Below are 15060 nucleotides of genomic sequence, written 5' to 3'. Positions count from 1 at the left end.
ATCTAAGGGAATGAGAGTTTAATTTTGACTTTTCTCTGCTTGAAGATTGTACGTCATTCAGGGTGTAAAAGTTGGAGAGCTCAAGGAGCAACATGCTATACATATATAGTATCAACTAAATAAAGATTATAGCAGTGGTTTTATTTACAGTAGGATATTGGTTGTCCACTAAGAAGAACCTTTCTACGTTTCTATTTAGCAGAACTGTGTTGGTCGGTGCTTTGCATACATTTTCTCTTAATTTACAGTAAAATAAATGATCATTAACTACCTAAATGGGAGGAAGTTTTCAGAAATGTTACCTGTGAGTTCTGGGCTACATCACAGGGAGTCCATGTGGTCTCACCTTTGGCCCTGAATATTGCTCTGAATTTTGCCCATATTACTCTTAGAATGAAAACATTTAGGTATTTTTATAGTACATCCTGTTTCCCTAAACTAAGTAATTATCAACATGTTTTTGGTTATTTGCTTGGTATTAAGAGCTGTATAGCCCCATTTTCTTCTCGTAATTTGTGGCCAACAGCCTTTAGAACCAGCAAAGTTATTTCTAAATACTCAGCTCAAATTATGAGGGCTTACTTCAGGCCATTTGGATGAATGTGTTATAGTACTTTCCCTCCAGTCATGCAAATACCTTGATAAATATGGTAATTAAAATGTAGGTGTCCAGGAACGTGATTTTTCGTTCATTGGAGCAGCACCAGCACAGATAAGGAAGTCTTGAGAAAAGATTTATGAATGCAGAGTGGGGGCTCTGATATTTCAATTAATTCCATTTTAATTAGGGCAGCCCCCGGCTTAGACTGCATCCTCTCTAGGCCTATAGAATAATGGCCTTATGCACAATTAAAGCTTCACTTACTGCCAGTAGTTATGGTAGTGGTGTCGTGTGTGTGTGTGTGTGTGTGTGTGTGTGTAGTGGAGTAAGTAGACTTAAGTGAATAATATTTAGGGTCATTTAAGATCTCTAGATCACAAAATACACCTCCATGATATTTGTAATATTTTGTAAAATATTTTTAGAACATACCTAGCACCTCCATGATATTTGTAGTCTTATTCCTATACATGGACCTACATTCCAGATTACCATGTTTTTCCATTGAAATCAACATTCACCATTAATACTGATAATCTTTTTAACCTTCTATACCTTATAAACCAGGGGTTCCCTAACTGTTTAGGGCAAACAACCCCAAATGGACATCATAATGTTTTGGGGACCTCAAGCCATTTCAGTCACTCTACCATTGTTAATTTACAACAATTATGCCATTAAATTAAAAGTTTTGTTGTGTGATCCTCTTCATTGTGACAGGGCTGTAAATGCCATCTAAGCTTGCTTGGCCTCACACTCACGATTGAAAGGACACTGCCACACATGAGGCGTTTTACATTCTCTTTACCGTCACGCTTCTAAATCCATATTCGGCAAATGTTCCAGCATATTTTCCTATTTGTTTTCTTGACTGTTGTCCCACTGAATCAGTCACTTGATGTTGTTGAGGAAATAGCGGTGGTAGATAGACGGAGAAATCTGTCCATTTTGATTGCTTGAAGTGCTGTGTCACTGCAAAGGTAGAATGACAGATACACAGATGACAGCATGCATGCACTGTCAATGTAAAGTGTCTTGTTCAAGTGTAATTCTCAGTGACATTTCAAAATAGTTCACACACATAGTTAGGGTGATATCAGTAATATTAATTTTGAGGGCAAAAATGAGTCTCTTTTGTAACCCCATTTGTAAATCATGTGACCCCATGTGCAGTTTTATCCTATAGTTTTGGAGCTGATGTTCTAAACACTCAAACCCTTTTGAGTTTATTTGTGAAAATGCCAATTGGTGTAGACAAATGCTTAATAAATGCTTGTTTTCTCCAAGAAAAATACAACAACCCAATGTATGTTATGCCAAAGGCACAGTTATTTATGAATCATTATAAGAATCACTAAAAATGTGCCTGTGTAGGCTGTCAGTGTAGTTGATTCTAATGTTTAATTGTTTAATTCTAATGGTTAATTGATTAATCTGAACCACCTTTTGCAAAATTAGGTAAAATATTGAACTAACGTGCTAAATAAGGCAGCTCTTCCCTAAAGCAGTGGCTTCATCCCATTGGTGTCTACTTTCAGGTTTATGACTGCAAAGACTCATTGTATGATGGCATCCATTCAAAAACCTTGGCACAAAATGATTTAACTTTCTGAAATGTGAATAATTGATGGTTTAATTAATCATTAAGATTCTGTGCTTTTCTGTTGAATTGCTGTGTAGGGTGCAGGCATTGATGCAGGCATCTGTCGTATTGTAGCAAAGAAATCAGTTAATCGTTATTGTTTAATGGTGATCAAACTGCAAAGCTTCAGATAGCCTGTTAATTCATTAGGCTTGGCAACTTGATGCTGGATTATTAACTTCAGTAAGACACTGAAGTGGTTTTAAGTGCAACAGGCTTACCCCTAAAACATCAAACAGTTTGCACAAGATGTTCAGAGACAATGCAAATCGGGGTGTGACCATTGCAAGTCTATGAATAGGCTGGCAATATTTTGAATATACCAATGAGCAGAGTTATGGGTTAAGTTATGGGTATTGTTAATATTTGGTTAAAGAGTAAGATGATTAAAATAAGACATTTTCTTGTGCACTGTTCTCATAATGAATTGGCTAATTAGAGACAGATCTCTCCATATCATACATGATCTAGCCTATATTGCTCTTCAAGGTGAGTCTTTGCATTAGTGTTCTATATAAACACTTACTGACATATGACATAAGAAAACCTTTGATTGTATCTTTAAAAAGGATTAGATATGAGGTTGGGGGTGTGGCTCGTGAGAGTACCTGTCTCAAATGTATAATCAGATAAAAAAAAACAAAAACCTCAAATTCTGCATGCAAAAACCCAAACCAGTGCAAACAAGCAGTGTAAACAGCATAATCAAAATCTCAAATAAAATACTATCTTATGATGCAGTAAAACATTTTGAGCTCCTAATGCATCTGAAAAGTGCCCATTGACAAAAAAATATTGTTTGCATAAAGTTGATTAGTTTGTATACAATAAAAAAAGATGCTAAAACTCTTTCCAAACCTACAGTATGGCTTTAAAATGGTTTGAATTAGGGTGCTGTTATAATTTGTTTGAACTAGATCTGCAAATGTCACATTTGTTCGGAAGGGAGGCGATATGCATCACAATCAGGAAGAAGGCTTTCGACGAAAACTTTGTCACTGATGTGTGACAAAATTAAAAAGGAAGTGATGAATTTCCTGTAGTTTTTAGAACTGTGGCCCTGCTGCACTGTTACTGCTGACTGGGGAATGCGTTGTTCCTGCTGCTGATGTAGACATGATTAATTAAATCCAGTAGTTTGCTGCTCCATAACTCCACTATTCCCAGTACATCCAGAAACATCCCTGATAATTTAGGTGATATTTGTAGGTGTATGACAAAAATGGTCTAGTGCATAGAATGCTTATGAAAAAGATGAGGAACCATGGCTAAATCTATTCAACTTTCTCATCAGTTTCATATATTCCCAAGATCAGATGAATATCATCAGGTATTAAAATGGGACTCTTTTTAAAAAAAAGTTTTTTATAATTTTATTTTTATTTTTTTTGCATATTCTCTTATATCTTTATTCTCAATGTCAGTGTACAGTAGGGAATATCTGTGAAGTCAGGCATATACCTGGGAGCTAGTGGATGCCTCAGATTGTGCAGCATTAAAAGGTCCACAGTCAACTTGGATGCTACAGTGTTCCCCAGCCATAGAAACATGACAGGAACTGCAGGAAATCTTTGACTGACCTTTTTTTATTCAAGTTTAAATATTCACTTAAGCAAACCAAGGATGGATAAAATGAATCCTGCAACAAGCATAAGTGGTAACATGATGATATTACGTAATGAGACAAATAAAATGGGCCATAAAATGTAAACCTAACTGCTGCTTCAAGCTATATAATCACTATCCTAGATCTTTTATTAAGTTTTACAGTATTTATGCTCTCCTAGGCTTTCACACATGATGTGTGGGTGTTGTGCTTTTCTGAGTCACAGCAAGTAGGCTTACCAAATGTTGAAATACAGGCGTATCAACAGAAAGTATCTATATTTTGAGTCAGTAGTTTAGTATTGTTCTAGCAATTACAACTACAATTACAGTTGTTGTTCTAAAAACAAATGCTTCACTTCTTCTTTTACATACATAAAATACACAAGTACATACATGTATAAATATATTTACAAATTTATAAATTATTTATGTATAGAAAAATCCAATTTACACTTTTAGGGTACTGTTGGAAAAAGTCCTTGATTCTATATGAACCTTTTATAAAAAACATTTATAAATATGTGTAAGTATAGAATGCATTTATATACATAAAAAAACAAATGACCCCTTTATGCTACTGTTATCAAATATGCATGAATCTGTATGCAGAATTCTTTGTCAGTTTACACAACAGTGATATGAGCACAAACATTTTGTACCTAATTTGAGCACAATATTTATTGAATTGACTAGCAGAGCTCCACTTCTCATGGTCTTTCTAGATTGGTCTAGTGAGCTCCGTGTATTAACAGACAAAATATATATTTCATTGGTGCATTTTATGGGATCTCACTGAGCTCTAATTCCATCAAGTCCAATTGTGGTCACTATTACGAGCTTTGGATGCCATGGATATCTGCATTATGACTTCCATGGAAAACTATAAAGCTTTAGCTTAATCCCTCAAGCAGCCCCAAACAGTTCTATGAATAGGATCTTAAAACACCTGCAGGATATGATGATGTGATGGGTGCAAGACAGTCCTCTCCCTTCCCAATCCAACAGACCTCCTAATGAAGTGGCATCACACCGACTCAGCACTATCACCAAGGGGCCGTGAAGCCACCAGAGTAGGTGAGAAGGCTTAATCAAGCCACAGTGAAATATACTATAGTTTACAGCTACCAGATTTCATTTATTGTGCAGCAGCCACTTAATGAATTAAGGGCGTGGGAGGTGGTAGAATTAGATCAAATATGAACGTGGTGGGGGGAGGCGTAATTGGATCTTTGTTCTCTGAAGATTTCTGGAAAATTTCAAATGCATGCCCTGCTAGTCTACTTTACTGTGATGACATTTTCTCACACAATGAAAACATCATCAAAACATCATAGCATTGAAGACTTCTAATAGCACCCATTTTGTAAGAATAAGGAGCTTGCAAGAAACATGCATAAGTAATGGAGTAAATTCACATATCATATTTTCATTCATATATTATCATATGTTAAAAGAGAATATGAGGGAAAAGTAAAATTTAAAAACAAAGTTTGTATTTTCGCATTGCACATTATGATACCACACTGGCACTTTAGAGGTCTAAATATAGTAAGAAAATATAAATCTTTATTATATGAATTATGACTAACATTAATTGTAGATAGAGTACTTATTTTCAGTTAAACTTTAATTGGTTTTCACATTATTTTATGAGTGCTGAAGCTTGAAGCAATGCTAAACTCCTACAAGTGTTTTTTTTTCACAAATAAGCCTTTGACTGAATTGGATGAATAACTTGCTAACAAAACTAATCTTCTGTGCTCAGATTAAATGGAATAATGCACTGTTCTGCCCTTACACACTCACAAATGTCTGCAGTTGTAAAGAATACATATGGACCCAAGAATCAACATGCTACTAGTTTTCACCCTTAAAAGTATCAACATAGTAGCTTAGAAGCCCTCCTGTATCTCTTGTCACACATGCTAACATTATCTTAGCATCAGCATACTATGAAAGTTCACATGAAATTGCTTGATTTTTTTTAATTTAATTTCAACACAGTGCAACCCCCAGGACCTCCACCTCCAAAGTGGCTTCTCAGACAAATACTGCACTGTTTCTGTCTGTTTTTTCTTTGTCTTTTGGCCCACAGTCTCTTCCATGAGGCACTGGAACACATGCAGCTAGTGGGTTCACTTTATGCCTCATGGATTTTATTGAACAGAATGCAGTGTTGAGCAGCTGTCCCTCTTTGGGTGGAATCTATTTCATCAAAGACACAAGCAAGATACATTGCATGACAATATTGAGTATTACTTCTATGAGTTGAGTATCATTTCTTTGGCACCTTTGAACTTAAATTATTATTGTATGTCTTGAAAAGTTACACCATTAAAATGCTATTTCTAGGTACTACATAGGAGTTGTCATTTTCCCACTGTAATGTGTCACAAGTGGCACATTCATAACACAAAAACAAGATGTGGTCAAGATCAGTTTGTAAATAGTGGTTTCTTTGTTGTTATATTTATTGTGCAGTCCAACATAAACACAGAGCCTGGATAGAAAATAACGAAACCTAGCTTTCTTCCTAACTTCTGCACATTTTGGAACATTTCTTCATCTATGGAGCAGAATTCTATTTTTATTCATGTAATGACCTATGAACTGCAAATATGTGTTTGGTATATGATCATGGCAATAACAATACTGCATTAATTTTAGACCTTTGGGTTTATTCTAAAGACTGTGTGGCTCATTTGTCTTCTTTTGTGACGATATATAATAACCAGTGAAACGGTATATATGAATAGTTGCAAACAGACGAGACGCTGAATATTACAGTTTAGGTTTTAACACTGCTGCCCCTGTGGTTAGAGGTCTATGCTAATACACAGTGCTAAGTCAGTATAAAATAGATTCCCATGAAATCCTCCAAATGTCATGAAGACTTGCCTCATTTCTCCTGGTCAATTAGGCAAACTTGTGTTCAATTAGTTCCAGCGTGGACGTGGGTCTTAGGAGTTTTGCTCTTTGCTTTTCACCAATGAAGGACGTGGACCAGCCACCCAGGACTGGAGGTGTGAAACAGGCATTTCTTTCACTATAGCACTACAAGAGCAGGTGGTCGGTGGAGTATTCCCCCAAAAATCAACCCCACATGCCTTTCATTCTAGTGAGAGTAACACAGAAAGCAGAGCGTTTCAGCAGAAGGAGCTAATTTTGATGTTTATAACCTGAGAAAAGGGGTTCACAGCCAATGTTTGGCTGCTGTCTTTGGCCAGTTGCATTGCAGCTTTTCCACTGATGGATTAGTAGCACTTCACATCAATTTTGCAGTGGATGATGTGATGCGTATTAATCCAGACTAAGCTGTATTTCTTTTTAAAACATAGGAACTTGAAAGTGAAATAAGATTGTGCCAAGCATGATGCGGTTCAGATATTTTTAGCTCTTCTCAGATGTTACTTTGAATAACTATTTGAGTGCCTCTACCCTGCAGAAAACCTCAAGAACTCTCAGTGGGAGTTTAAGCAAACAGCTTTTTCTTATACTGTATGTTAGCTCATTTTATTTTTCATGTTTAATACCTCAGTATGCATCTCTGCATTTTCAGGTCACATGTAGACATTTGCTTAATATGATCTATTGGTTATATGATCTGTAGTTAATATGATCTGTAGGTTATATGATCTATAGGTAATATAATTTATACATTGCTACTGTGGTATTAAACAATTGCTTGCACTTGGCATTTTACCCTAAAGAACTTGAGAGAAATCATACATCAATTCATTGGCAATTCATGTTCCACACATCTTTTAGAAACCCTCCCCTTTCTCTTTTTCCAACCTAATTATTAGCTTGAATAGGAGTCCATGAGTTGGTTCCAAGACCAATGAAACACTGTTGATGCAGTAAACTTTCATCATTCTAAAACAATGCCACATAAGACTTTTTTTTTGCATCTTTACTTTTCACAAACTTGTCACAAATTGCTGTCTTCAAACATAACAGTTATCAGCTACCCTGAGCTTCTGCATGCTCAATCACTTGTTAACTTAAACTATTAACAGTAGCAGATACTGAAAACCCTTGGAAAACCATATTTAGTGCACCTTTAATGAATAAACATTCAAGTTTACTTAAAAAAAATTGTATTTAGTGGGTTTTGTGTCTTTTGCAATCACATTTACTTGATCAATGAGGTTTTGAATGTTTTCTTTTTTAAAATAACTTTAAGGACTTGTATCATGGCTCAGGTCCCTACTGGAAAGGTTATATATAAACTTGAAAGTGTAGACCACCTCTCATTTCTGTTAGCCACATCTTAATCGTTGTGCATTAGATAAATAAAACTTACTATGCTAAACTGTGCTTGCTGCTGTTTACTGTAATAAGCATTATCCTTGTGTTTGATTTTGGAAGTTCCTGAATTACCTTTATTATAGAATGGTCTTTATTATATGAGGGTAACAATGTATAAAAACTATAGATGGAACCCGTCCAATATCAATAAAAATGCTGGATCGTATATTGGAGAAAATCTTTAAGGAAACCGAGCGCTTTGCAGCATGTGGTAACAGCCAAGTTAGTTTTAGCAGGTCACATGATAACAGCTGGGCTAACTTGAGCACACTCGCTGTGTTCTTCCCATTAATGACTCAAAACTGTTATGTTTAAATGCAAATATCCATGCACTCTCACGTGTGCTATGATTTTGATAATCCAGTGTGGGGAACAGACTACCTACCTCCTAGTTAGAGCATTTAAACTGGGGAAAAATAGTGTTTATGACTGTTCACTGCTACATCCGCGACCAATAGTTTGGTGATTAAATCAATCTTTATTAAAAAACGAACAATGATGTTTTCAGTTTGACCGTGAAATACCAGAAGAACAGAAGAAACCTGACAGAAACAGAGCTGGAGAGGAGAAATAATAACAAAAATAATAATACGTGCCTTCTCTAAATTCACGAAGTGTATTACTCTGTGGCTTTAGTATTTTCATACTGCATGAAAAAATGGGAAAAAACAAAAATAACCATCTTGTAAACATTATCAGATTACATTTCTGTTGGTTTAAAATAAGATGGATGGAAGAGAGATTCATGATACTGGTAGTCTCTTTCTGTCTGCTCACTTAGTGCCTGGTGTGTGTTTGGTGTATAGCGATTTACTTCTGAAATTCACAAGAACAATTATAAGGTTATTATGTGGCTGTGGCATTACAGTTGCATTGCATAATGCAGACAACTATAGGGTAAGTTTCAGGAGTGAGTGATTGGGAAAGTCCTACTGAGCAGCCAGCCAGCCAGCCAGAGAGAGAAAGTCTGTGTGTGTGTGTGCTTGCTTGTGATGAGTACAGTAAAGCTGACAACCAAGCAGGTGACGACCAAGACAGTAAATATCATCTGAGTAAGAGACACTGCCTGTAAGGCAAAAATTAAATGCTTTAGCCTTGTAAACAAAGATGTTTTTGTTATTTATAATTGTATTTAATTTTACCCATCATATCCATGCATAAAATATAAATAAAAAATCAGATTGGTATCGGTATCGGGCGACATTCAAATGCGAAATGTCACATCCGTACCAGAAAAACTGGTATTCTAATAAAATTTAATAAAAACTGCCTGAAGTATAACTCACTAGAACCTTTTGTGCAGTTGTTCTGTGTTATATGATACAAGAGTCAGGTGTTCTGGTTTTTGGTGTGTACACTACATTATGATATGTTTAAAGATGGTTTTCTTTTCAGCTATAGCACTCATTGGAAACATGCAAAATAGCATTTCTGCCAAGGGGAAAGAAAAGACAGCACTTGGCAGAGAAGTGTAATGAAAGGACGTCTGTTGGCACACTTGGTTGATTTCAGTGTTGCTCCTTTGAGAAGCACCAGTGAGAAACAGTGCTGAGTCACACAAAATCAGTGAATGGGTAATTTTATTACAATGAGATTTGTCTGGATCAATTGTGAAAGCCAGTTCCCAAAATTTATCGCTATGTTACATACTTATCTTACATCTTAATAAGGTTATTGATTCAGGCACATTAATCTATGATTACCTTAGACTGGATTGACCATAACTACATAGTCATGTGAAACTTTATGTCTCTTGGAACAGTGAAGAGACATTATCCGGTTTTTGGAGTTCTTAATTTATGTGTGTAATTAACTTTTCTTGTTTCCTCAGGGTATCTTACTCTGTACATGTCTCTGATGATTACCCAGGTAAAGTACCATTTTGACTGTACATTTCATTACATTAAGTTAACTTTTCACATATGCAAGGAACATGTAAATTGACTTTGATTGCACCCGATATCTTAATTGTCCATACACAAGGTCAGGCCTTTTTTCATTAAACAAGTATTTAAACATGTAGTTGAAATCTTAAAACCTATTTTTTACTATTTGTAGTCTCTTTCCTTTTGTTTGCAATGACATATGCCATATTTGAAGAGCCTGTAGAATTTCATTCCACAGCTATGATAAGCAGTTAGGGGTCATTTATACAGGTTTTATTTCAGGCAGTGAACTAAAATTTGCATGACAAGGAAACTGTTGTGGGCCTTCACACAAAGAGACTGTAATGTACCCATGCCGAGCTGCTCACTGTTCCACAATAAGAGAGCCCTGTCATGCTGCTTTTACCAAGGGGGCTGACTTAAGTAGAACTTCATTTTCTCTGATCCTGTTTAAATTCCACTGGCATATCAGGTTTGAGCAAGTAACTGTGGGCATCGTTTCCAGGGTCTTCTTAAAGATGGCTTCCTGCTGTTCACAGGCATACCTATAATTTCTACTGCTTATACTGACATGTTTAAGGATTAAAGGTTCAAAAGGCTTTAATGTCATTTCAGCTATATACAAGTACACAGCAAAAAAAAAACAATGTTCCCCCAAGACCATGGTGCAGCACAAAACAAGTGCAACAGACAACACACTACACAAGTGCAACAATACAATACAACAATACCATAACAATGAATACACAATGAGCAGTTAGTGCATTTATTTTGACCAGTACACAGTACTGGGAATATGTAAAGTGGGTTTGTGCATAGGAGTCAGTGACATGCTATACTGACCATAGCAGTCACCGGTAGCAGGCAGAAACAGTTCAGAATACAGTACTGATTTAGTACAGTATTCTAGCAGTCAGTAGGAAGAGTGCAAAAGGAGTGCATATTATATGTGTGTGAAGTTTGACTTCAGCAATTTGTCCAATACAAAAACAAAAAACTGTGTGTGTGTGTGTGTTTGTGTGTGTATACACAATACATGTGTATGTATACGTGTATTTACGTATACGTGTGTGTCTGTGTGTGTGTGTGTGTGTGTATAGAAGTGTCCATTTGTTTGGAATTGGAATTAGTCAGAGTTCAGGAGTCTAATGGCTTCTGGGAAGAAGCTGTTGCACAGTCTAGAGGTGAGGGACCGGATGCTGCGGTACCTTTTTCCAGATGGCAAAAGGGCGAACAGTTTGTGTGTGGGGTGTGTGAGGTCTTCCACAATGCTGGTGGCTTTGTGGATGCAGCGTGTTGTGTAGATGTCCATGATGGAGGGATGAGAGACCCCAATGATCTTCTCAGCTGTTCTCACTATTCTCTGAAGGGTCTTGCGGTCAAAGACGGTGCAGTTCCCAAACCAGGTAGTGATGCAGCTGCTCAGGATGGTCTATATTGTACCTCTGTAGAAGGTGAAGAGGATGGGTGATGGGAGATGGGCTTTTCTCAGCATACGAAGGAAGTAGAGACATTGCTGGGCTTTCTTGGTAATGTAACTGGTATTCAGGGTCCAGGTGAGGTTCTCCGCTAAGTGAACACCAAGGAACTTGGTGTTCTTGACGATCTCCACTGAGGAGCCGTTGATGGTAAGCGAGGAGTGATCTCTCCGTGCTCTCCTGAAATCAGCAACCATCTCTTTTGTTTTGTCAACATTCAGATGCAGGTTTTTGACCTTGTACCAGCTCACCAGTTCTCGTACCTCTGCTCTATGCTGACTCGTCGTCCTTGTAGAGCTAATATAGAGCTAATATACAGCCTATGGCCTTCTAGATATGTAGGGTTGGTGTAACTGAAATGATCTCTCAGTTGGATGAGTGCAGTTGATTTTATGGTACATTTAGGGCCTGTTTTTTGGTAAAGTAAGGTGAGTAGCTTAAGCAGGGGTGGGTAGCTCCTTCTCTGCCTGCAACTTTTGGTTTCATGATTTACCCTGCTTTGGCACACTGAATTAACTCAGTAACAAAATGTTAATTTAGGTATGTTTGATGTGGGAAGTCACCACAGTTTCTGGGAATGGAGTTTGTCCTCACTGGGTTGAAGAATTTGGCTGTTGCACAAAAGGTCACACTCATGATAGCTAGTGCCATCATGACTTTGACTATAGGCCGACATAACTCCAGGTTGCTGCCACTGTAGCTGTGGCTTCAGTAAACCATCACCAGCACAACCACCACCACCACCCCATCTCAGCACGACTCTTTCAAATGGTGGGCTTCATCACAAAAAGTCAAAAGCTTTTGCATGGGAAAGCTGGAGGCTAAGGTACCTTCTGTCCGAGAATGACCCTGACCCCTAATTCACACCACTTATCTACAGCTCTTCTCCTACCAAAGGCCAGGGGAGGCAGATTTCCTGTTGACCTGTGTGGGCCTTAAGCCAGCCTCCCCCACGGCTCAGTGGCAGATAGAGAAAGTAGCGTGAAACAATATGGACTTCCCAGGGCTGGACTAAGACATCACTGATGAAGTCAGTACAGCATGCAAGAATAGCCCATAAACAGCAGGTTGATCAAAAAGTCACCATAGAATTGTAAGAATCAAAATTTCAGTGATGTTAAGAGTTGTAAAGGCAAAGGAAATGCACATATCTTGAGCCTTGTGACTTCATTAAGATTTGGTTTCCTCACTATTAAAAAAAAACAAAAACCCAACAATACCAACAAAAACTGAAGTAAATGTGAATTAATCAGATGATTTCTGTTTAGTCTTTTGACCATTACTATGTTTATATAAATCAAATCAGATGCATGTTGATTAAATGTAGGTGTTACTGCTCTTCTTTGGTTTAGTTTGTGATTTTTAAAAAAATTTAATATCTGTACACCTTTTCCCTTTCAGACAACACATATGTCTCTAACTCTGAGAATGATGATGAAGTATTAGTCACACGAGATCCTATACCAGTGATTTTCCACAGAATAGCAACAGGTAAAGCAACTGTGCAATGAATACTACTTTTAAAGATAAGAAGTACATTATATTAGTACACATTATTAATTATAAATTGTTGATTTCACTTTCTTTAGTGTGTTTAACTGTGTTGCTGCTATCAAATGCAAGCATACACCTGATACTGACAAAAGCATGTGTGAATTCTGAAATGCTTTAATTCTGAAATACTCATTTGCATGTTTCTTTGAATCATTCCTTTCTCTTCCCAAATTATAGGGTGATTTCATGTTCCTTTGAGCATAATTCTCAGAATCACTTATGATAGTAGTTTTAATAACATAGAGTGTTTAGGGTTTCATTAAATATATCATTCCTCATGTAGCTCAAATATAACAATACATGTCTACATTTATTATCAGTATGTATGACGGGCTCAGTGACCTGCTTTCTCCAACTTTAAGCAGGACATATTTTCAAAATGCTTTGGTATAGTTTTCTTTTAAGCCAAGAAATTGTAGCACATTCTGCAACTAATCATATTAGCCCACATTGCTATAATTTCATTTTGTCTCCTTCCCATTTTTAATCTCGTATAAGAAAATCCTAAACTGCATCCCATCTAATTTACTGCAGAGTATGTCATCATTAAGGAGCAGGCCTTTCCAGTTTTGCAGCTTTGACCTCTCTTCAAACTGGAGCTCCACACGTGTTTGTCAGCAAAAATTCACCTAGACAAAAAAACCAAACAAAACAAACAAAAAAAACATACCCTCAGCAGTCTTGTTTTATCTTTAGCCAGACTCATATAGAGTATGTGCCAGTGTTCTAATTATTAGCAGCTTAGCTAGACCCCAGAGAAGTTTCCGGAACCCCAGTGCTTCAGGCTCCAGAATCCCTGGAGCTCTGGAGGTTTGAATCCCACTAGTGAAGGCAGGTACCAAGTGAGAGGGTAACTGATAACTGGTGAATGAGATTTGAATGAGTTATGCCTGCCTGTGGCATTCCCTACCCTTGGGAAAGGCACTTAATATCTGCCACTAAGGGAGCTGGAACAGAACTGACCCAAACTATGTCCAGCCATGCTTTTAGCAAAGAAATATGACCCCTTGATTAGTTGCAGTGTACTGAGTTGACACAGTTTCTTTAATTACATTTAATGCCTCAATTGGCTGCATGCTGACAAATATGCATGATATGTAGCAGAGAATATGCTAATGTGGAAATCACCTCATTCTGTGGTAATCATTATCATTGGTTTCGCATTTTCTGTAGAGATAAGGATCAATAATGATGCGACCAGCTGTCTTTCCATCAAGTCGAAGCTTCAGCTCGACAAAAACCCAGTAAGATACAACACTGTAGACACAATGCTGCAGATTTCAGTCTTCTTTTCATTCATATGAATTCCACACACAGTAATGAATTGAAGTGTGGATGAATGGCTGAGAAAAATGACTCTGAGCTTTTATCTTGCAGTGCCATTATGCCATAGAAGAAGACTCGGAGGGTGATAATGACTCTGAAGAGTTCTACTATGGTGGTCAGGCAAGTTCAGATGACCCTCACTGAAAGTCTACATGTTTGCTTCACAGGGCCGTGATAAACCATTTCAAACAAACCCAGTGAACTTGACAGCTCTTGACTAATAAGGGTATCGAGTAGCAGAGAGACACAGAGTCAGATGAAAAGTCACCACCAGCAGTCTGACATTTAAATTTAACTTGAGCTTCAGTTGCATTTCATATGCACTTAGGTGCCTAACAACGTGGAGGTGAGAAAAGAAAATGTATTTCGTAGCCAACCCAGGCCAAGGACACTTTGAATTTCATGTGAAATTTCCCCAGTGCAGTAATGGCTCATACAAAATAATTTTGGGCGCTCTTTGCTTGAGAGGGCTATTGGCCCATTTGTCAGGCAGGGAGAAGGGGGGCTTCCGTCATGTGAATGAATGTCTGCACAAGTGACTCAGTCATAAATGACCCATATGCCGACTCATTGGAGGAGATCCATTATGTTAAAGCTCGCAAGAGTGAACTCGATTAGCCCTTGGTGGGCTGGATGTGTGGCAGGCTTTCGTGA

General features: G+C 37.4%; 1 protein-coding gene across 1 annotated transcript in view; it reads left to right on the top strand.

The window, feature by feature from the left end:
• The window catches only part of parp8 (poly (ADP-ribose) polymerase family, member 8), a 33953-nt gene that overhangs the window by 1747 nt on the left and 17146 nt on the right, over positions 1 to 15060 (top strand). Inside the window, exons 3-6 of the mRNA XM_027029519.3 lie at positions 9994 to 10031; positions 12928 to 13017; positions 14254 to 14324; positions 14458 to 14526. Of these exons, the coding sequence (XP_026885320.3) occupies positions 9994 to 10031; positions 12928 to 13017; positions 14254 to 14324; positions 14458 to 14526 (268 nt within the window). The remainder of the gene's footprint in view (positions 1 to 9993; positions 10032 to 12927; positions 13018 to 14253; positions 14325 to 14457; positions 14527 to 15060) is intronic.

Source organism: Electrophorus electricus, chromosome 5 (genome assembly GCF_041902795.1).
Source record: "Electrophorus electricus isolate QZ-2024a chromosome 5, ASM4190279v1, whole genome shotgun sequence".
Taxonomy (NCBI): domain Eukaryota; kingdom Metazoa; phylum Chordata; class Actinopteri; order Gymnotiformes; family Gymnotidae; genus Electrophorus; species Electrophorus electricus.
The sequence above is the reverse complement of the archived record's forward strand: the minus strand, read 5'-3'. Positions and strand labels throughout refer to the sequence as shown.